At 40.8% G+C, this 23,646-nt stretch overlaps 3 protein-coding genes across 6 annotated transcripts; 2 read left to right on the forward strand and 1 right to left on the reverse strand.

Annotated features, from left to right (window-relative positions):
- Nucleotides 1–1,949: 1,949 nt before the first annotated feature.
- On the reverse strand, nt 1,950–8,139 carry LOC135074338 (beta-1,4-N-acetylgalactosaminyltransferase bre-4-like). Of its 3 annotated transcripts, none has more exons than XM_063968598.1 (5): nt 8,078–8,139; nt 5,546–6,037; nt 5,023–5,199; nt 4,081–4,260; nt 1,950–3,303 (listed from the first exon to the last, which is right to left on the reverse strand). In XM_063968598.1, the coding sequence occupies exons 2-5, from the start codon at nt 5,977–5,979 to the stop codon at nt 3,117–3,119; spliced, it is 978 nt and encodes a 325-aa protein (XP_063824668.1). In that variant the 5' UTR covers nt 5,980–6,037; nt 8,078–8,139; the 3' UTR covers nt 1,950–3,116. The 3 variants fall into 3 exon arrangements, with proteins under 3 accessions (XP_063824668.1, XP_063824666.1, XP_063824667.1); XM_063968596.1 differs by lacking the exon at nt 8,078–8,139 and adding an exon at nt 6,426–6,546; XM_063968597.1 differs by lacking the exon at nt 8,078–8,139 and adding an exon at nt 6,368–6,546.
- On the forward strand, nt 7,394–12,323 carry LOC135074336 (uncharacterized). Its single transcript, XM_063968592.1, has 9 exons — nt 7,394–8,337; nt 8,614–8,762; nt 9,188–9,336; nt 9,701–9,849; nt 9,936–10,101; nt 10,186–10,449; nt 10,542–11,746; nt 11,823–11,934; nt 12,111–12,323. The coding sequence occupies exons 1-9, from the start codon at nt 8,024–8,026 to the stop codon at nt 12,207–12,209; spliced, it is 2,607 nt and encodes an 868-aa protein (XP_063824662.1). The 5' UTR covers nt 7,394–8,023; the 3' UTR covers nt 12,210–12,323.
- A 418-nt stretch (nt 12,324–12,741) lies between these two features.
- Nucleotides 12,742–21,696, forward strand: LOC135074337 (ecdysone oxidase-like). 2 transcript variants are annotated; one of them, XM_063968595.1, is made up of 4 exons: nt 12,742–12,843; nt 16,696–16,838; nt 18,384–18,517; nt 19,339–21,696. In XM_063968595.1, exons 2-4 carry the CDS (start codon nt 16,703–16,705, stop codon nt 20,908–20,910), a joined length of 1,842 nt encoding a protein of 613 aa, XP_063824665.1. In that variant the 5' UTR covers nt 12,742–12,843; nt 16,696–16,702; the 3' UTR covers nt 20,911–21,696. The 2 variants fall into 2 exon arrangements, with proteins under 2 accessions (XP_063824665.1, XP_063824664.1); XM_063968594.1 differs by lacking the exon at nt 12,742–12,843 and adding an exon at nt 12,895–14,229.
- The last annotated feature ends 1,950 nt before the right edge of the window (nt 21,697–23,646 follow it).

Here is a 23,646-nt window from a genome sequence, read left to right on the forward strand (position 1 = left end):
TTAATCAAGGAATGTTAAATATTGCAAGGTAAAATATTTAATTTCTTTACAGTTCTAAAGGCCTTTGTCCAGCAGTGAACGTCATTTGGCTGAAACGAACAGTTCTAATCACTGCATTTTAAATTCATTAATATCAAAATGAATAGCTTTATTTAGCACTAGCAGTGACTTCATTTGCGTGGAATAGGTTTTCCAGTCAGTCGTGTAGTCAACAGAGACCTAATTTTTTTTACTGCACTACAGCATTAACTCAGATGTTGTTAATTCATATTTGAAATAAAATGTATCGAAAAATATGTGTTCAAATAATGTAAATAAAATACAATCTGTATTGATCAGCCTGGCCACACCAGCGCCAGGCCCAACATCAGCCTGACCACACCAGCCTGGCCACACTAGCGCCAGGCCCACCATCAGCCTGACCACACCAGCCTGGCCACACCAGCGCCAGGCCCACCATCAGCCTGACCACACCAGCCTGGCCACACCAGCGCCAGGCCCACCATCAGCCGGACCATAACAGCCTGGCCACACCAGCGCCAGGCCCACCATCAGCCTGACCATACCAGCCTGACCACACCAGCGCCAGGCCCACCATCAGCCTGACCACACCAGCTTGGCCACACCAGCGCCAGGCCCACCATCAGCCTGATCACACCAGCCTGGCCACACCAGCGCCAGGCCCACCATCAGCCTGACCACACCAGCGCCAGGCCCACCATCAGCCTAGGCAACACCAATGCCAGGCCACATCAGCAGCCTTGGCCACACCAGTGCCAGGCCTCACCAGCGCCAGGCCCGCGAGCATCCTGGCATCACCAGGAGCCAGGCCCGCGAGCTGCCTGGTCAATCAACCAGCCAGATGCACACCAAGTGGACTGCCAACCAGAGGTCCACCACCTGGGTCATCAACCACTTATGGAGTCACCGGTCTACGGTCATCGGGCAGCAGGGCAACCACGTGCAGCATCCTCCGCGCCTTCTTCTTCTGCGAGGTGCCAATATGTACGAGCACGATCGTACATCCTGCTGCACCGTCAGCATCGACCGCCGGGCGACCCATGAACCCTCAGCGTGCGCCGTCGGCACTCTACACCGACGGCACACTAGCAAATACTTATAAATGTGTACAATCAATAAATTATGTATATATACCAATAGCATTATAACAATAAACCAGATATCAACCGTCCGTCGTTGTGTCTCATTTCCCCCCGCTGCGGCCAAGACACCCTTAGCCGTCGCTATGATCAGTCCGGTGAGTCTGCCGGGCTGGCAGCGGGTCCCCGCCGCCTACCTGCCGTCCTAACGCTGCTGCCCTGGGCGACCTGGGCACAGCTTCCTTCCTATCAACACTTATTATATCTATGTATCTATTGTTGGGCAGGGCTAGGGCTCTAGGGACTTAGTGTCTTAGGGAATAGGGACTCTAGGCTCACTAGGGAGTTAGTTCCCTTCCTGACCGCATATCCCGGGCACGGGAGCGGTGCCTTACAACCACTGCCTCCCGCCCGTACAATTACATTACTATTTAGTCCATAATAAGCCTCTGACGCTCAATTTCCATTTTCCTAGCCATAAACGGAATTGACTTCCTAGTTTTTTATTACGTGTGTGTATAAATATAATAGATAATAATATGTATGATAGATAAAGGCATATCAACAATATAATGATTATTTCATTGTTTAAATTCAATACTTACTCATTTGTAAGGCATACAGGTTTTTCTGGAGGATTTTGATTACGATATAGTAAGTACATCATTCGATCATACATTTTTGTCACTTTTACCAATAGAAATAGGGTTAACAACTTTGATCACGGCGGTTTGACCGGTCTGCGTCAGGTGACCGCACACCTAATATCTACGTGTTGCAGCCATACAATTTCATATTCTTAAGGTAAAATTATATCTGTCACTGACATATTAGCTAAAATTCGTAGTCCAAGCTGCTCTAAGCAGAAATACTGCAGTGTGCCATTTATGGCTTTGACAGCTAATAATGCGCGCTAAAGTCAATTCGAACTAACACTCACTTATAACGCTACGATTCGACAGTAGAACTCGTTATAAATGGAGTGTTCCGTTACAGCACTGCTCAGTGCACCCACCAGTGAGAGCACCGGTCGGCTCTCGCAGGGCTACAACGGAACACACCGCTAAGTCCCGGTTCCCACAACGCTGTACATTTTATATGAAGCTATTCACATTATCCGTTTTGTCACTGCGAAGTTCCAGCAGAACCGGACCGAAGCAGTGTGAACGAGTTTGTCCGGTATCGGTCCTCCGAACGTGCTCCATTCGCGCCATTCGGCTCGCATATTTTGATGAAAGTAGACCGACTTGACTGTCCAATTTTCTTGTGGGATTCGGCGTAACGTGAACACTGTCCTGCGTTCGGTTCCCGGCAGATTTGCCAGTCCAGCGTAGTGGGAACCGAGCCTAATGCCTTGATCACACGTATCGAGCAAACGGGAGAGACAGTGCTCTCGGCCGAGTACTCGGTGTGTATGAACATTACGCCGAGTGCTCGGCTGAGCGCTCGAGTATGTGACTCGCTCACCCAACTGTCTCGACCGAGTAAACATTTTACTGTCTCAGCCGTTTGATCACACGTACTGAGTAAACGGGCGAGACAGTGCTCTTGTAGTAGTAGACGTATGAACATAGCGCCGAGTGATCGGCCGAGTGCTCGGCCGAGCAAAGCGACGAGACAGTAGCTCGACTCTCGTTCAACTTACTAGGCCGAGTATCCACGCTCCCGTTGCCCCGCACTGTCTCGCTCGCTCGCTCGGCAGGTCTGAACGTGCACTGTCTCTCCACTCGCCACTCGGCCAAATGATTGACGTCACGTCCACAGATTAGAGAAAAAGAAAAGTCTCAATAGAACTGAACTGACTGTGCTAATTTCAAAACACGTGTGAACAGCAGTCGCTTACATCACAGTAAAATGTTTACTCGGTCGAGACAGTTGAGTGAGCGAGTCACATACTCGAGCGCTCGGCGTATTGTTCATACGCACCGAGTACTCGGCCGAGAGCGCTGTCTCGCCCGTTTACTCGGTACGTGTGATCAAGGCATAAGTGTGTACCTACGCGAAGAGCATCGTGAATCATAAGCGCACGGCGAGCTGCGTGACGAGGCGCGCGCGGGTCACGCGCAGGCTGTCGTAGCGCGCCGAGCTGAGCCCGTCGGCCGCGCCGCGCCGCGCGCTCTCTGACAGCAGGCGGCCGCGCTGCTCGTTCTTGGCCGCCGGCGGGTGCATCAGCATCGTGTACCGCGACATCTCCACTGGCAGCCTGGAAACGTTTCATTAGAAACTCTATCGAGCACTCTGGTCGCCCGAGTTTAAACTGCATGCAAAGCCCGGTCCGTGAGCACGTAGAATTTTGTCCAATGACCCCTAGCTACCCATCCTTATCGCTCGCGCGTAATTATATTGCTGTCACGACTGTGCGACGGGCGCCCGCAGTGAGTGTGCGAGCGCGATAGCAACATAATTACGCGCGAGCGATAAGGATGGGTAGATTGGGGTCATTGGTCAAAATTCTACGTGCTCACGGACCAGACTATAGTTGTTTCTTTTTAACTGATATTTGCTATTATCGACAATATTTATAGACATAACGAACATACTATCGGCCACAGTGTTTAATCAAAGTCTTGATCACACGTACCGAGTAAACGGGCACTGTCTCGCCCGATTACTCGGTACGTGTGATCAAGGCTTAACTATCCATTACCGTTTTAATGTTGTCTCTTATCAAATGTTGATTCTTTGCGATAAAATGAGACGACATGACCGGCAATGGGTAGTTAACACTGTTACTGATAGTACGAGGCTTGTACTTACTACTACTTTAATTAATGATTTATTTATTTTGACGTTGCACGCACTTATGTGCCAAATATTGGTCAAACAAAGTCTATTTATTTGATTACAAAAGTTTTTTGTTAGAAATAAATAAAGTAACTTTAAAGATATTATACATAAAGTTCTTAGTTCGAAAGATAAAAAAAACTCATCGAATTCATCAATTTCCTAGATACCATTTCTAACATCTTTTAAAACTGACCGATATATTTGAAGGCCGTTGTTCTCGATCCGCATGCTGAAGTCGTCGTCCTCGCCGCCCCACTTCTCATAGCGGTTGGAGAAGCCGTTGACCTGCGCATAGTGGTCCGCACGCACGGCCAGCACGCCGCCCACCAGCCACGAGTATGGCAGCACGAAGCGGAACTTGTCGATGCTGGCGCTGAATCAATCAAAAATATTTTATTATACTAAGCTCTAAACTTATTTACATTTGCAAATGGGAAATTCGGGACATTAAATGGGCCAGTGCTGAGAAGCAGCGCAAGAAACTCAGTCACTATTGACAGCCTCCTTTTTAAGGGATTACAGTCTTTAAAATATACATAGTTATAAGTATTGATGCGAGCTAGGCAGTTAAACATTCGAAACATATTTATTTTCTAACCATCAACTTTATAGTAGCTCTTTTTCATTAAGGTGTGTCACTTGCTTTTAATGTGTGTTTTAAATTTATGAATGGGCACCTCTACAACAGTTTGTTATACAATTTAAATCAGTATTTTAACACTTTAAAAATAAAAAAGGGGTAACCCTTAAGGGGCATTTTACATGTCTCGTTATCTTTTAAAATGAAAATGAAATATCTTTATTGCTACTACTACTATAAATAACAAAATTACATGTAGATCGGTAGGTACACATAATTATAAGTATAACAAAAGAAAAATAAAAACAACAAATTGGGGTTTAAAAAGTTACAGTTTAGGTGTAGCAGAAGCAACAGGTGCCAGTCTCAGCATAATGCTGAGCTATAAGCTCAGTGCTGATTTTCAGACTGCCCCTGAAACTGGTCGGTTAGGTTGGCAGGTAGTGAGTTGTTTGAGGCGCATGTTAGTTTTCTGTGGCTGTGTAGGTGTTTGTGTGTGTTCTAAGTGTTTTGTGTTTTTAGTTTTTTGTTATGTTATGTGTTTTTAGGCCGTACCTGAGGTGGCGCGGCTGGCGCAGGCAGGCGTAGAGGTTGGCGGCGTCCAGCGGCAGCGTGTCCACGTCGTGGAGCACCAGGCACGGGAACTTCTCGCTCATGGCCACGCGCGCGCCGATGTTGTACAGCAGCCCTTTGTTGAAGTTCTTGTTGTCTTGCTGCTCGATGAGGAAAATTCTGAAATAGTTGACACAAAAATATTTGTAAGATGAGTAGAAAATAAATACATTTTTGAGGTCATAAAATACTACATCATTTCAACCATAGGATGTCCACTGCTGAACATAGGCCTCCCCCAATGCTTTCCATGTTGATCGATTGGTTTGGTAGCGGCCTGCGTCCAGCGCTTCCCTGCTACCTTTACAATGTCGTCGGTCCACCTTGTAGGTGGACGTCCCACGCCGCGTTTTCCGGTACGCGGCCTCCATTCCAGAACCTTTCTGCCCCATCGGCCGTCAGTTCTGCGTACTATGTGCCCTGCCCATTGCCACTTCAGCATGCTAATCCGTAATAAAATACTTACTTGTAGTGAATGTTTTGCTTCCTCAGGAAGTTGTGCATGTACGGCAAGAATATGTCCAATTGACTTTGTCGATTTCGATATGTGACCAGTATGGCCACGCTGAACAGAGGGTTGCAGTGCTCCGGGGTGAAACTTCCGTTTGAAATACCTGCTGCAGAAAAGTCATCAAACTTTGTTGGTAACTGCCAGTTTTGTATTGATTCTTTGCTGGAAAGTATCTCATCGTAGGTGCAGTCCGGTTTTGTTTTCTTCAACTCTAGGTTCGGTGATATTTCTTTATACAATTCATGTTGTATGGCGTCTCTTGGAATATGCTTGTAGTTGTATTCTCCTTTGTAAGACAGCAAGCATATGATTCCTATTAGACATAATATGATAGAAACACAAGTACTTATTCTTACTTTTAACAGTCTCTTCAACAACCATTTAGGCATTTGTGTGGATGTCAAATCAAAGTGAGCATAAACCTTTTTTTAACATTCCTCAGTAAATCTGGAAAGTAAATAATAAACAAATATTACATAAAGCAGTCAACAGTAATTTAATTACATTATATGACATGAGTTGTATATTAAGAAATATATAGAGTGGTACGAAATAGAAAACGCCAATTCATTAAGTTTATTTATTTACATTTTGTCTTGGAAGTACTTGGAACTTTAGAAACTATGGTTCCACAGTTACCGTTTTTCGAGTCAATAGTGGGATTTAATAAACCCGTTCTGTTTAAATTTGTTTTGCTAATTAATTGCAAGCATTCAAACAATTGAGCTGTTTAAAAACTACATTAACTCTTGAAACTGAAGATTATCTACGACTAACCTTAAAATGGCACATTCATAGTTTTATCACGTTTATTGTGAAAGAAAGCATTACCTACCTAACACGCTAAAGCCGTTATAATCACCATAAATGAGAATAATTAATTAAATTGTATGTAATTATGATGTTAAAATGTAAAAGAAAAGTGTTTTCCAAGAATCTCCTCTGACACTAAAGCACTAAAGTTGAACTGTCACTGTCAGACTCCTGGGAAGGCGAAAGATTTATACGTGTTGAAGGGAGATCACCAACCAAATGTCACTGTAAAAGTCTTATTTTTTGATGTTGGCAATACACGTCGCGGCCGACATGATTTGTGCCATTTTCAAGTTTCAAGTGAGACGAGTTACAAAATGGGACCAAGTGGGATGGGACTTGGGTTAATTAAATGATTAATGAAGGATGATCACAAGGATGATAGATGATACCCCCCTTCCCACCCTGTGAGTCTCAGTAAAGTTATGGTGCTTTACTGAGACTTCATAATGGACTACTTGAGAGAATCCGAAAAATCACGCTACACTGTTTTGTTTCATTTGCCCACACTCATGCACGTTCACGAACACTAATTAATAGTTCATAATCCACCATTATTACACACGAATTTTAGAAAATAAAAACAAAACTGCTAACATGACGGTTCATATTCCCGCCAAGAAGTTCCACTGTCAAGTCATTGGCATTTTAGTTTTGATGCCATCTCTATGATCTATCTACGTTCTCCATTTTTCATCATCACAGCACAGGGTAATAGGACACACTACTTTGTTTGCAAGACCTACTACCCTACATCCTAATAGGGCAGTAGGACAAGCATGGACAAGCGTTGATCCACAGAGCACATAATAGGGTTGATCACTGTTGGTTGATCATCATCATCAAGCGTCGAGCAAATAAACCACAAAATAAACAAACAATTTTTGGTCAAGTACTAAATCGTGTACTAATTTATTATAATAAATTCTAGGAATCACCATCATCACGATAAAAGTTGCATGAAATTATCAGACCTCAGAGAGGAAATGATGATGCTCTTATCAACAAATTGACCGAGCAAACTTATCTATTGTAAAGTAGGACAAAGAAGTCCCACAGTGAGTAGCTGTTTAATTCTATTGATTATTCTTATTATTTTGAGCATGGGGCGGTTGAAAATTATGTTAAATTATCACCATTGTTCTGAAACTTGTATTGTTCTAATAATAATTATTTACTGAAACTGAAACTCGTATTATTCCAATAATATTTTAGCTGCTGAACGGATGCAAGATGCAGCCCTTGACATGTGCCCTACTTAAAATTATTGCAACACAATTTAATTGATTAAAAGCGCAGTGCTGCACAATAACTTGTTCAGTTTGTGTTTGATCATGTTTGATGTTCTTCGGCTTCCCTCACGCTCCAGTTTGTGCTCCAGTGCTCAGTGTGTCCCAAGCACGTCCCAAGTTTAAATTACGCGCTGTGTCGTATTTCTTTGACAGAAGTCAAAATCCTGCCTGACAGATGTTGGACAGCTGATTGCGGGAAGTAAACAAACGATTTCTTAGATTAAAATATGAATAATTGTGTTAATTGACTGTTTAATAAATTTATTTGTAAATGTGCATGCGTTATTAGTGCATCGAACTTAGCTACTGAATATTTTACATTGGAACAATGAGTTATATTTGGAAAGAAGATGAACTAACCTGCAAACCATTAGATACGTACAGTGAAATTTCGATGTTCTTGGAAAATCCTCCTCCTTGGCGAACTTTGTGTAAAGAGATACAACCGCACAGCAAGCGGTTGATAAGGAATGTGGATATCAAGAGTGATGTACGGAAGGACGTGAGTAGAGTATTCCAGGATGGACCGGAAACATTCTGTCATTTTGATCCGGACGCGGAAGAAGTCGAAAGGCACGACGAGTCAAGTTTGCCAAAAACACTTGTTTGCCACGACATGGCAAACGGATATCATGATGATAGGTATAATATAAACCTAAATAAATTTTAATATTAATAATGTAATGTATTAAAATACATTTTACTTTTTCACAACAATAAAAAAGTATTTATGTTGGCTTAACGTTGGTACTTACTACATTCCATGTTATTAGGAAGCTTGCACACGATCCGATAATCCGAAAAAATTACGTGCGCGTTGATAACTATTGTAGTACCTATAAAAATTAAGTTTTAAGAAGCGTTTTACTTTTTATTGGCAAGAGATTTGTTTTTATTTTGATTTTGTGTATTTTTTAGCATCATCGATGGCACGGGTCGTTATGATGCGTATACATTTTACAACTGGGCCGGCATAGATATATTTTGTTACTTCAGTCATCACTTGGTCACAATTCCTCCCTTGGGATGGATCAATGTGGGTCACGCGCACGGCGTCAAAGTGATTGGTAGGTATGTTTTTGTAGGTATATTTCCACTGGGTTTTCACTCTTATTAACGATGTTTATAAACATTTTAATTCAGATTTAATGATCGTGCCTTTCGTTCACACGTACGCAGTACGCACACACAGAATAAAGACGTTCACATAATAAATTTCAGTAAAATGATAATTTAATAAAATTATTATACAAGTTAAAGGTCTTAAAAAAAAAAACAGACAGAAGTTTTAAGATATATTGAAAACCATCTATCTTAGCGTCTTTTCACCTCAATAATGCTGGTCCTTTCCAATTTATCGCCCATGACCTGTAAGGCGCTCGGAGGCGCGGTGATGATCAAATTTTGCACTGGCAAAGTGGATTTCTACCTTGAGTGCAATTTGAATGTGAAGGAGTTAATTATAATCAGTTAATTGTAATTATTTTTACAGGCACACTTATTACTGAATGGTCTGATGGTATAGAATTCTGGGATCAAGTACTTGCTTCTGAATCAGAGTATAAAAACTTCGCAAGTACATTAGTAGCTATTGCTAAAACACTTAAATTTGATGGTTGGCTGCTAAATGTCGAAAACAAGGTTTGTAACTGATAGGTTACCATTGTTAAAATATCGAAAGCATTCATAATACCTAACTTTAGTAAGTAATTATCTATAACATAAAAAAGAATCGCAAAATGTGTTGGTAAGCACTTAAATCAACAACGCCTGGACCAATTTTACCAATTCTTTTTTTTAATGTTCTTTGAAGTCCGACAATGGTTTTTACGGTAGTTCGAATAATTTCCGGAAAACCCCTAAAAAAACTCGAACTGCACCTCTAAGGGGATAAAACGGGGTCCACGCTTAAGATGTCGCGGGCGGCCGCTAGTTTGAAATAAAAATTTCACTAAATTCTTGCATTGTTTAAAAAAAATACGTAACTTGAAAATTATCATTTCAGATAGCGAAGCCCGACATCCTGCTGGAGTTTGTGAAGCACCTGCATACAATTTTACATCAAGAATTAACAGACCCAGTGCTGATTTGGTATGATAGCGTTACTATCGAAGGTCACCTTAACTGGCAAAATGCACTCAATCACAAGAACAGGTAAAATTTTCTTTATTTATTATAATATTTTTGGTGCTCCTAATCATTAGGTATGTACCTACATAATAATTTATAACACATTGCAGAGCGTTTTTCGATGTGTGCGACGGTTTCTTTACAAATTATTCGTGGACCGAGGCGGATGTGCGGTCTAGTGCCAAAGAGGCGGGTGATCGTATCAAAGACTTATTCATCGGTATTGATGTATGGGGCCGAAATTTCTACGGAGGTGGACAATTTAACATACAAGAGGTTATTGTTAAAAACGATATTTTTCAATATTCATTACCTATGTATGTACTTACCTACTTATTCTACTATAATTATTTATTTTAGGCAGTTGACATTGCTCATGAAAATGGGTGCTCATTAGCAATATTTGCACCAGCGTGGACTCACGAGGCAATGTCCACTGACAAAAGTGATGTTAACACGGTAGCCATGTCTGACGATTTGGATATGTACGAACACTTCTTGCTCAGAGACCGTGCCCTGTGGGATAGTATATGGGATTATTTAAACACTAGACTACCGTGTACTTTGCCATTCAAAACTTCGTTTTGTAGAGGGCAAGGGAAGAAAAGACGACTTTATGGAGAGGTAAGTATGACAACAACGTACGCCTTCCTTAAAAGTATACCACTAAGAGTTGGTAAATTATGCATCCGTAAAACTTATGAATATTTTTTTAGGTACTATGTCCTGTACCGTGGTACAATTTACGACATATGCAGTACCAACCGAATTCTTCACATGGCCCGCACGGATATCTTTTATCGACAATAGATCGTATTATACATGCCTCACGCTATGGTATTCATAGAAATTCCAAAAGTATAATTAGATATAAAGCGGACGAGAACTCTCAAGAACCGCATGTTGAATTACAAGCCGTTAAAAGCTTAGAAGAAGATATACAAAAAAGTGGAGTTATACCAAAATCAGACAGTATAACCGCACTCACAGAGGAAGGTAATGAGAATGAAATTGTAGATAGACATGTAAACGAAAGCAATTCAAAGAGTGTTAAGAGAAAGATCAAAAATGCTTTTAAACATATGTTCCGAATAAAAACTTCCAAAAGAGAAGATGAACTAGAAGAAGAACCCGCTCTAGAACCCAAACCTGTCGATGAACAAATGAAACTTGAGACTCACCAAGAGCAAGACATTGAAAATGTGCTTGATTCCAATAAACCCATAATTATTAAAGACGAACGTCAAGTAACATTAGATTTGAAGCCAGCTTCAGCAAGTAATGCCGAACAAGCACAGGAAAACAATGTCATTGATCAACAGGATCAACATGAAGAACGAGATCAAGACGTGGAAAATGAAGAGTTAGAAGAAGATAATGATGAAATCGAGTCAAGGGTCATTAAGGGAAGATCTATGGTTCAGGTTTCGATCAACATAAAATTAAAAGACACTTCTGAGAGAACTCGTTATGGGCTTGCATACATTGCGGAGGAATTAGAATGCCTGGAAGTTTATTTTGATGATAGTTTTATTGGTGGCTCATGTCTAAAGGTTAATCCTTCGGATTCGGTGTCACCAAAACACAGATTAATAAGAATATTCCATTGTGACTTTTTTTGTGAGGAGTATTTGATTGTTTGTGTGGTGACCAAACATTTGCGTGGATTCGAGGAACAGTTTTTGAATATAAAGTTTTTCATGACAGATGCTCATGATCAGGAGCACAGAATTGTCTTGATCGGGCGCAACTTGCCTCACTCGCAGCACCCCCAGGAAAGCGCTAGCTGCTTTGTAAATCTGTATCCTGTAAATATGAGCTCTGACACTGACACTGAATTCAAAGATATTCAAAAATACTTGTTGTTGAATAAACCAGATTACTATGTTCCAGTTGAGAACTCTTATGATTGGATTGTAAGGTAGGTGCCAAAATTTAAAAAGTTTTGTTTTTATGAAATTAAATTAATCATATTCGTAATAATGTTTTTTTTCTAGATATTATGAAATACACCTGCCGGGGTCCAGAGTGACATCTATTAACTGTGACACAGGTCTAGCTCAGGGGCCAATTTTACTGGGTCACTTGGGGATTTGTCCCAGATTGAGTGTGAGTATTTCAAAAATAAATAAATGGTTTTAAGTAGATTACAAGTATCTCTAAGTAAATGTAGTTTAAAGTCAAAATTTTTAATCGTGGATTTTAGGGGAAGTGTGTGTTGGTTCCTTTATAATTAGCGGGAGATTTTGAAATAGAAAAAGAACAATCGTAAAATATTGTTGCAGGAACCCTCCCACAGATTGGAGACTGTATCTAAAGAGCTCTCCAAGCAGGAACCAGAGAACAAGAAAAGCTCGAGTGTAGTTGAGTTGAAAGACGTATGATTAAAGTTATTTTAATTTTATATTTTGACAAAATCGATAAGATTAATGTTACCTAATGTAAGTACATTTTACTTAAATATATTTTTAATAAAACATTATCAAGTAACTACATAATGCGTAATAAACTCGTATTATCCATCCTTTTTGGTATAAGCTGATAGCCTCCCGAGTTCCGATAAAGCGATAAGGGTGATGCTATTTAAAAATATATTTTTTTTATATTCTCAGGCTAGATTCTAATAGAGACGTTCAAACATTGTCTCTTATCACGTCGCTAAAATACTAAGAGAACACTGCAGGCATGCAGCATACTACAGTTTTCTGTTATTTGCTATAAGTGTCAATTTATTTTTCATAATGGGAGTTACTTAATGGGAAAATGTTCAATGTGATTGAGTCAAGTACCTCGGTATTTTATGTACAAGTAGTAGGTAGGTACTAGTGTGTAAGTAAGTGCGAATAAAACTCTCGACAGTGATCTTAAGTCACCGATAGCTTGTCTAATCTGCCGGATCTGTTTGATGCGCACTCAAGTGCAGGCGCACGCTGCCGCGCTCGTGACAGTGCTGCGGTGACAGGTGGACACAGCCACGAGAGCAACGGACACAGCTGACCAACTGCTTATTTTGCGAGGGTGAGTATACTTTAGCAATACTATTATAATTACAAATATTTAGGAACTTAAAATAATAAAAGGGATTAGAGAGTGATTAAATAAGTACAGTTTTTATAAATTGACACGCATCTTAGGTTTATGGTCTAGATTTTCCGTAATAGACCCCCAGGATTCTCAGAAATATGCTAACGACTGTACACTTGACCGGCATTAGGAACGCGTGCGCACGTTCTCGGGTTTGATTTAATAGATTTGCCAATTAGCTTTTCGGTCATTGAATCCTTGCTCCGATTCGGCTATTAACCGAATTTAATATAAGAAAACTGGAAAATCGATCAGGCATCTGAGTCATCTGACATGATTTACGCTGCAAAACTCGTCAGATTATGCAACTCCCTCTTTTTTCGGCAGATACTTTTTATAATCTTTCAGATCAGACATTCGGCGTTAGTAACAGAATATAAGTAGTATGTACATGATTTTGTTGTTTATACATTCAGTTGATCCCGTAGGGCCTTTAAATGATTGGTCACGGCGGTGTTTAGAAATAGGTACAGCCTTGGTACACCATTGATAGCATCAGCCCATGTGATTCTCTCCAATTGCCGTCCAAATGTGGGTCTCTATGATTGAACTAATTGTTTGTAGTCAATTATCGCCCTTGATATTGACAATATCAACATTGAGAGGCCCATTATGACATAATGAGATAAAACGCCTGCATCATATTGGATAACTCAGCCATTGGTGTGATTATTGCTATGACATTCATCGTAGGCGCTATCTTTCCTTTTCTCAAACTTACCGATACAAAATTATTATGCCTTATGGTTTATTTGCCATCGAATTATCAAAGGCACAAGCTACCAAGTGTAACATGTGGTATCAAGCAATGATAACTTTACATTTTTACCTGCATTTGTGTATTTTGAGTTAAGCTTTATGCAATTTTAAAGTTAGAAGCTTTCGTTTAAGTTCAGAAATTGCAATATCTACTTTTTAGATTGATCTATTTTTTCCAGTTTTAAAATTTCAATTTATTAGTGCATTTACATATCCAGGAATGCTTACATTACAGGCGTGGATAGGTTTAAGTAGGTATTACATTATTATCATTTAGTCTATGTCTTGTTTTTTCAAATGAACAATTAGTTTTGGGGTAGATAGTAATAACACTGCCAAACGGAGGTATAATTAAGAATCTTGTCGATGGCCAAACAAAATGTTTAAATTCACGTACATCGGCAGTTGACCTGCCAGTTCCTGAACAGCGAGCAAACTTCCACATCGTCTTGTAGACCATTTTCGTGCGGGGCACGTTTTCTTAACCAGAAGAAATTGCTAGTTTGCAAATAGAAGATAGATAGAATCTTCAACATAAGGCGATCGCCGCGTAAAAAAAATGTGAGTAATTAATATGTTTGTGTTTAATATTTTGACCACAAGGCACTTAATTATTTTTGATAATTTTATCGATGGGAATTTTGAACTGAAATTTTGTCATTCTTTTTTTATATTTGTGGGTGGAAACTTGGTTGTGAAAGGTTTTTGGTATAGTTACCTATATTACCTACCTATCAATGAGTTTTTCCATCCAGTCAATATATTAACATTTACCGAATTTTAGCATTTGTTCCGATAATATTGAAATGATATTGGTATCATTTCAAGCACTGTTCGAGGCATTTTTGCTGAAAGAGTCGTTCACTTTAAAATCATACTTGGAAATTTTCCATAAAAAGTTGAGGGTAGAAATGAAAGTTAAAATTTTAAAATTTACTGCTAAATATCGATCAAATAAATAGGCACTAGTTAGATTCTTAATTTACATAATTTATTTGTACCTATGCAAATTACGAAATAACACCTACCTATTTAAAAAAAGTCCAAAAATAACTACACCCCAACAAATGAAGGTAGTTGAAAATAGTAATTATGTAATGTTTTGTTTTTGTTGTGAAAATCCTTTGTTCAGCAGTGGACCTCCTTTGACTGAAACGGAACGAACTGCTAGAGGAAATGTTTACTGTGGAAAATGCATGAGTTCATTTGAATACCTATTGTTTTCGTTACAACAAAATAAACTGGAACCAAGTAAAGATAAGTGTATCGAACACTAAATAAAAGTCAATGAATGGAATATAAATTACATCAGCTAAATTCCAAATACCAAATGACAATGTTTAATTACTCGTATTAATTTGGAAACTATTATTTCGAATTAATTCTTCAAAATGAGTTTTTTTATTGTTTGTTGTTTTTTGTCCAATTGTTCTTGCAATCTGTTTTTGATTATGCAGTTTAGAAGAAGGAATATACAATGAAAATGTATGCATGTAACCTACCCACATTTTAGCCAATTGTTCGAAAGGGCTTTGCAGAAAAAATGAGTGTTTATTTTAGGTGCGCATTACGAAACGACACTTAAACTCGATTCAATGAAACATAAGCATTAACTCTGTCCTGTGATTGATCGAAATAATGAAATTCAATCAATCAAAGGCTTGAATGCTTACTTATATGCTAGAGATATAATCAAGCTTTGGGCGCTGTTTCGTAATACGAACCTTAAAATTGTTCGTTAGCCTTCGCGCCGAATTGTGTTGACTATGTAAGTACGTTTTCTTAGGAGAATGCTTGTTTACCTATTGGTATTTCCATAGTATTTTAGGACTGGCTTAGCAATTTTTATACTTCGCTAAGATCATAATCTCTCCACATTTTACACTAGCTGTATCCATATACATGTACCAGACAGTGGACATGAAAACCTTCATGTTCGTATTATGCAGGGATCGAATCCGCGATCTCTGGCGCAGAGGCAAAGTCCTCAAGTTCCCATCCGTTTTGCAAAGTCAGCCTTTTACTAGCGCTATTGTTCCTTTCTTTTATTCCATTTAATCTAGTCGCATTTTCCGCATTTCTGCACAAAACCACGTTCAACGTTTTTCTTTTAATTTTCCTTAGTGTGTGTTTTGCATGTATTAGTAAGTTATCTTGTAATTTAGCATATCAAACCACCCACACCTAGACATGTATTCTTTCTATTTTATTGTAATGTGTACACTGTTTTCATAGTCGCAAACAGCATTTATAGATAAGTCTACATGCCAGAACTACTTATGTACAGTTTATTATCAATTCTTGTGTAGAAACTAGTAATCGCAGTTAGTTCGAGTTGGCTAGATAGATTGATGTGATTAGAAGTAGGAAAAATCGGCAGGACACGTAAGTACATAGTGCCAGTACCTAATATGCCATCCTCGGTGCTAATCCATGTTCATGGGGGCACCAATGACACTGCGAAATTATACTTAGTTGAAAGAATTGACAGTCCCTTTATGACGCAATGGGTTCGGCTGCCTCTATATACCATAAGTCGTATGATAATTAAAATTTTACTAATTTTAGAAGTCTGACTGTAGCCTGTTTTCACCGTAGCCCTTCAAGCACAAAACGAAAGACATTACGCGATCATGTTGTGACCGCTTGGGGATTGATAGGATAGCTAGGTGGATGCGCGTCTGAAATCAAATAAAGGATTTGATTTGTAGTAGGTACCCAGTATGTTATATTGTTGGTGATTGATGTTCTGTTTATGAGGCCTATGGTGAGAGGCCACCATTCGGAGCCGTAGGTATGTCATCACTGGTAACACACACTGATTAAAGACTTTCGTCTTGAGGCGTTGAGGTATTTTGGGCGAAAAGATGATATATAGCTTCCCGAACGCTGCCCTGCCGATCCGCTGGATGCAGGCCGCTACCAACCGTGCGATGTGGAAGTTTTTGGGGGATGCCTATGTTCAGCAGTGGACGTCCTATGTCTGAAATGATGATGATGATGATGATGATGTTCTGGGGCTTGCAGGTCATTCATGCTGGGGCAGCCGGAGGCGGCCATGTGTGCGGCGGGCGGGTCGGTGTCGGGCGCGGTGACGGCGGCGCTGCAGTTCTTCGCGCTCGCGCAGTGCCTCGTGCAGGAGCCCTGGCCCAAGGCGGCGCATCCCACAAGTGAGTACATGGGGGGCCTTTTATGGCAAACAAATTAATCCACTTTTTAATGCTGGGATATTGACATGAGTTATACCGCCTACTTTATTCTCAGTTTGGCCCTAAGGTTGACTGGAGGAAAATGCCGAAAGGCATTAAGTCTGCCTTATGTACACACAGTTTGTGTATGTACAGTTTGAAATAAATAAATAAAAATAAATAGGAAAGTATACTCGTATGTATTAATGATGTTAATGTTGGATTAATTCATAGCTAACATAATCTGTGCCATTCTGTATAAAGTATGTACCGTACTATATGCAAATAAAAGCATTGTAAATAATATTTTCTAAGAAAGGAATTACCACCTAGGGTCCCATGCACACTGTATTCAAAGCCAGAGTTACTTACTGAGCCTTGTCAGAAGTCTGAAGCACTTTTGGACACATTGAGTTTGTAATTGCTTGTTTTTAAATAATTGAACCTATCGATAATAATGCCATAAGGCCTTATATTACAGCCATCCGGGAAAGGAGGGGTTAATAGTCTACTTTTTATTAATCAAAAGTACTCTCAATGGGTACCTAAAACACCTGCACAATTAAAACTAAACCATTCTGCTAGTAGCTACATTAGCATTATCATTGTGATCCAGGTCGTAGTCATTTAAAAACAATAATAAAATAATTATTGGCGGACTACATTCATCGATACTCACAAGTCACTGACCTAGGGTAATTAACTTTATACCACTAACTTCCTTCTCCTTCTATTGTCAGGGATTACTATTATCTGTCAGATATACTATTATTTAATTATCTACGTATTACGTTATCATGATGCTATTCCATACGCTTTGGTTCAATAACTTGATAGAATTAAATCTGATTTTAATAAATTTACATAGTACCTACTGCATATGAGATAGAGGTTTTTTTCCCGTGACCTACATTGAAGCACTCGTACTATTAAATATTTACACTCAGGGTCAGATTAACCATGTCACGGTTCCAAGGTACCTTATAGTACTTCTCAGAGGCCCTTTACCCTTTTTTAACATCCTAAAATGTATTTTTCTGATAATTTTTTCTCAAAGAAATGACTCAAACTAACGCCCGTATTCGAACCCGAATCAGCAAATCAAACGCACAGCGTTGAATGGAGCTCTGTGATTGGTTCGTGTGTCACCCTGTGCGTCCACGCGCACTGGGAGACCTCATAGTAATGTTTGTGAATACGGCGTATGAATATTTCGATAAAACTACATAGGTAAATTAAGTAGATTGATCTATTTAAGAACCTATTCATTCCTCCTTATCCCCATTCCACCCCTTATTTCAGACGTTTGTCTGAGTGGTTTTCATTAAAAAATAATGTTAGTCTGGAAATTATAATGCCAATGAGTAGATGGTTATTCATTTTAATGAAATCAAATGCATTAATTCCGTACGGATTTCCTAGATGGCGTTGGCCATTTCAATCTTTTGCATCACTGATCATCAACCCGTGGAGAATGCTAAAATTGTGGTCGAACTAGAATTTAATACTGTTTTATTGTAATTCCAGATGACACAACCTTCGATTACATAGTTGTGGGAGCCGGAACCGCGGGCTCGGTGCTGTCGTCGCGATTGGCCGACCTGGACGGCGTGTCGGTGCTGCTGATCGAGGCGGGCGGCGACCCGCCGCAGGAGAGCATCGTAAGTTCTCTCGCTTCCCCTGAAATTTATACAGGGTGTCCTAAAAAGTAGTGTCAAGCCGAAGCCCAGAGGTAGAGCATCACTAGGGCTACCGGAATCACCGCAATTTTTGATAGTTTTGAGTTATGATTTTTTTTAAAACGCATAGGATTTGTAACTTTTTTGGTTTACATTCGTGTTATGGATGTAAAAAATACTTCTGAATCCATCATTACATCTAATAATAAAAAAAAATCGGGCATCCTTAACTATTCGCGCCACAGTGACCAAAAAAGTGCCTAAGCACAGAAATTTAAAACAATCATAACTTGAAAAGTATCAAAAATCGCGGAACATATTATATGGGAGTGATTCGGATAGCCCTAGTGATGCTCTACCTCTGGGCTTCGGCTTGACACTACTTTTTGGGACAACCTGTATATAGCTATTAGTTTTTATTATAGAATAATCCTGTTAACTCCTCGTGGTGAGTTAACTATGCTTATTTTACGAGTGGGTTCACCACAATAGCTCACGCACGGCGCGGTTCCAACCCACGTTCCTCGAGTTTCGATTCAGCCTGTCCGACACCGACACGAGTTGGTCTCAGGGATTAAGCTGTAAATAGGAGATGATGATATTATGAATGGGTAGATACTCTGGTGCTTTTGACACCTAACAGGCTCAACCATTTTTGTCATGTTGGTATAGAGCGAGGATAAACCTTGGAGAATTACCTTTTTGTCGTTAAAATAAAACTAACCAAGTATTAAGTACCTACAGACGATAGTGTATTTTATGAAATACCTATTTAAGTTGATATGTTTTATTTGATGTTTCAGATCCCCGGTTATCATGACGTGTTAAAAGGGACCAAATATGATTGGAATTTCACAACCGTTAACGACAAGGTGTCAAGTCAAGCTCTAAAAGGAGGAAGCCAGAAGCAGCCGCGCGGCAAGATGCTGGGCGGCAGCGGCTCCCTCAGCGACATGGTCTACAGCCGCGGCCACCCCGAGGACTACGACGACTGGGCCTCCGTGGCGGGCGAGCAGTGGAACTGGAAAAATGTACTGGAATATTTCAAGAAGACGGAACACATGACCGACGAACAGATCGTCAACAATCCTGAGCTCATGGCCTACCACGGGATCGACGGCGAAATAGAAGTCACCGGCACCAACCGCTCGACGTTCGCAACGCAAGTATTCTTAGATGCGTTCGCTGAATTGGGCTTTGAGAAGGTGAAGGACATGACTAATCCCCAGAAAATGGGCACTGGACGATTTTCGCACACCATCAGAAAAGGTCAACGCGACAGCGCCGCGACGGCTCTTCTGAACAAAGCTGGATATAGCACCAAACTGTCTATTCTCAAGGATTCACTTGTGACGAAGGTGATAATCGACGATAAAAATAAAGCCGTAGGTGTCGAAGTCGTCACAGATAACGAAAAGAAAATCTTCAAAGCGGACAAGGAAGTCATTTTATCCGCGGGGACGTTCAACACTGCGAAGCTGCTCCTCCTGTCCGGAATCGGTCCCAAGAAGCATCTGGAGGAAATGGGCATTCCCGTCATAAAAGATTTGCCCGTGGGACATAACTTCCACGATCACGTTATGGTCGTCGCGTTTCTGGCCAGCGAAAAGGGGACGTGCACCGAGGAGCAGAAAGACACGTACATGCACACGATCGAGTATCTGCACAGTCGCACCGGCCCGCTGGCCGACACCGACTCGATGGGCGCCTACATCGCACTAGAGAGAGAATCTCATCCCACCGTCCCGGATTTCGCCATGTACCCCACCTGCGTGCCGGTCAACGCCGGTTTTTACAAAGGATGCCAGGTCTCGCTCGGGTACGAGGACAGGATCTGCCGGGAGCTCGACATCCTGAACCAGAACTACGAGCTGATCCCCGTCGCCGTCGTTCTCCTGAAGCCGAAGTCCAGGGGCAAGGTGACGCTGAACTCGAAGAACCCCTTCGACGCGCCGCTGATATACGCGGGCACGTTCAGCGACGAGGAGGACCTGGCCGGCTTCCCGAAGGCGCTGTCGCTGGCGCGCAGCCTGGCCAACGCGACGTACTTCCGCGGCAAGCGAGCCTTCGCGGTGGACCTGAAGCTGGAGGCGTGCGAGGAGCTGAGGGGTGCGGAGGGGTTGAAGTGCCACGCGCGGCAGCTGGCCACGCCGGCGTGGCACGCGGTGGGCACGAGCGCGCTGGGCGCGGTGCTGGACGGCGCGCTGCGCGTGCGCGGCGTGCGCGGGCTGCGCGTGGCGGACGCCGGCGTCATGCCCGCGGTGGTGCGCGGCAACACCAACGCCGCCGTCGTCATGGTCGCCGAGCGCGCCGCCGACTTCATCCAGCGCGAGCTGCGCGCCGCGCCCGGCTACGAGTATTACGACGTGGAGTAGCGGCCGACGGTCCGGAAGCTTCCTCGCCGGGACCAGAGTGAATACAAATGAGTAGGTCATCTTTATAGAAACGCACCGAGCGCGGTTTGTATGTGAGCGCGCCAATATACGTATGCGGCGCGCACGCACACACTGACAAAATTTAGCAGTGATTAGCGGTGAGGTGCGCCGAATACATAGAAACCGCGCTCGTGCGTTCCTATGAAGATGACCTACTCATTTGTATTTACTCTGCCGGGACCGATACTGGAGTCGTACAGCGATCCGAGCAAACGTTTTCACCACCGAGCGCTCGTTTTCGAGTTCGATCACCTGTACGCTCCAGATAGCGGTCCACAAGTTTGAGATTTAAGACTGATTGTAAGTTAATTTTAAACGTAAGATGTACTAATAATGCATGTTTCAGCAAATATTATAGGTATTCGTCAATTGTTTTATTGTAAACTGTATTATTAATAATTGACTTGCGCTGATTATAATTATTATAATAATTCATTAGTTCGTATGTGATGTGCCAATAATTTACTTAGTTTTTACCGTTGCCTCATTAATACTCTTGCCATAATTTTTACCTATGAAGTTATTTTAAACTAAAATACAAATGACGTAAATTGCAATATTTTACACATTACGTGACGCTGTAACAAATAATAAAGAGTACAATTTACATGCTCAATGTTAATTTCAATCAATGTTTTTCTTTTTATTATGTATTTCACAAGTGATATTTTTAAAATCTATTTTGGTAAGTATGTGACATCTTAATAAAATTATTATTTCAAATCAGTTGGTTTTTTCATATTTTAGCAAAAATATCCTGCTGTCCAAAGAATTACGAAATACAATGGACGTGTCCCTACAATTACCTTCTAATTTATGCCTGTTTTCAGCGTTACTTTATGTTATTAAGATTGACCGATTTTATTAGATCTCTTGAGATCTTTTTTGTTCTTTAGTGACTTCTGTGACAAGGCAAAGAAAAAAGTCGAAGACTTGAATTTAAGAATCTACGAGTATCTATCTTCACATGTTCAACAGTCTCGTGCAGTTTTAACGTTATGAAACATTATGTTTTCCGCTCATATCTCTGTCATATCACATGTTGATCATCTATAGTTTAGAGGCGTAATTAAAAGTTGCAACTGATACAGTAATATTTATTTTGTTAACGGAGTTGCCTCAATGAGGATCATTTCGATTTTTAGCTGTGAATGCAGATTTATAGGGCTAAGAAATCCTTAATACACAGTGCAAAAATTTTTGTTCTACGACAAAAATTGACGAAGTTATGGCCAAATTACTAAAAAAGTTCACTGACCGCCCGGCGCGGGGACGATGACGTCATTATATCCGATCCGAACGCTGCCGGCGTACTGCGTGGATAGAAAATATTTTTTTCTAGCCAAATTATCAGTTTTAGAGAAAAACTTGTAATGACATTTATTCATCAGAATAAAGTAAGCTATCGATAGGTAATTTTTAAAAATGGAAATTGTGAAAAATAACGCAAAAAATCCATATGCTCATACGATTCAATGGCACGCAGAGATGCGATTGGGGTCTCCGCGGTGGTATATTTGGCGATTTATTCAAATAAAGTGTACATAAGTGTTGTTAGAGTCATATCTTCTTTCAAGTAAAATATAAAAATGTATAAGTATTAATTTATTTACTTCTAACAATAAGGTATAACTTCTAACAATAAGACATTGCTATGAAAATCATTTCGATGTACACTTAATAAGTTAATACCTACCTGTTATTTAGTTTTTCTGAGTTAAACCTACGCACCTACCTATCTATTCGCCGTTCCCATGGGCGGGCCAGCTGCTGCAGGAAAGGACAGCCGCTCCGTGCTGGAAATCTATTTAATCTTAGCCTAGAAGCTGGGTATGACTACCCCGCCCCTCTCCTCTCTCTCCCCAGGTCATAAGCTGGGCATGACTTCCCCCTCGGCCAGAAGTTGGGTATGATTTACCCCCCCCCCCCCCCCCCCCCGGCCCGAAACTGGGTATGACTTGACCCCTCCCCCTCCCCCCAGGCCAGAAGCTAGGTAAGGCTTGCCCCTACCCCCAGGCCATAAGCATAAGCTGGATATGACTCCCCTTCGGCCAGAAGCTGGGTATGAAACCCCCTCCATGCCAGAAATGCCAGAAACTGGGTATGACTTGATGATTATTATGTTCAATACAAACAATCATTAAGTTACACTCACCCCAACCGCGTCTCCGCATTGCATTGAATCCTATGAAAATGTGGTTTTTGGACATAGCAATACTTATTTTTCACAATTTTTATTTTTAAAAATTACTGGTCGATAGGTTACTTTATTTTGAAGAATAAATGTTATTAAAAGTTTTTTTCTAAAACTGATAGTTTAGCCGGAAAAAAATATTTTCCATCCTATTAGTACGCCGGCTGCGCTCGATTCGGATATAATGACGTCACGCGGCCTTGCGTACGTTGACTTTTAGCGGCAAAAACGGCCTATGTTTATTACTTAATATCTTCGTAAGTAATGGTCCGATTTGGATAATTCATAAAGATATATCTTTCTTATGTCTTAAAGATTAACGTAGATACTACTTTTATTGAATTTTCTACAACAGTACTGATCCTCATTCAAACGCAGACAATGTATTATTTAATTCTAATCAGTGTCATAATAAGTGTCTCCGCAGCGGAATTATATTGAGTGGGTTCTTTCTTCACATTTCTCTATTAATTTATTGATGC

Source organism: Ostrinia nubilalis, chromosome 9 (genome assembly GCF_963855985.1).
Source record: "Ostrinia nubilalis chromosome 9, ilOstNubi1.1, whole genome shotgun sequence".
Lineage (NCBI taxonomy): Eukaryota > Metazoa > Arthropoda > Insecta > Lepidoptera > Crambidae > Ostrinia > Ostrinia nubilalis.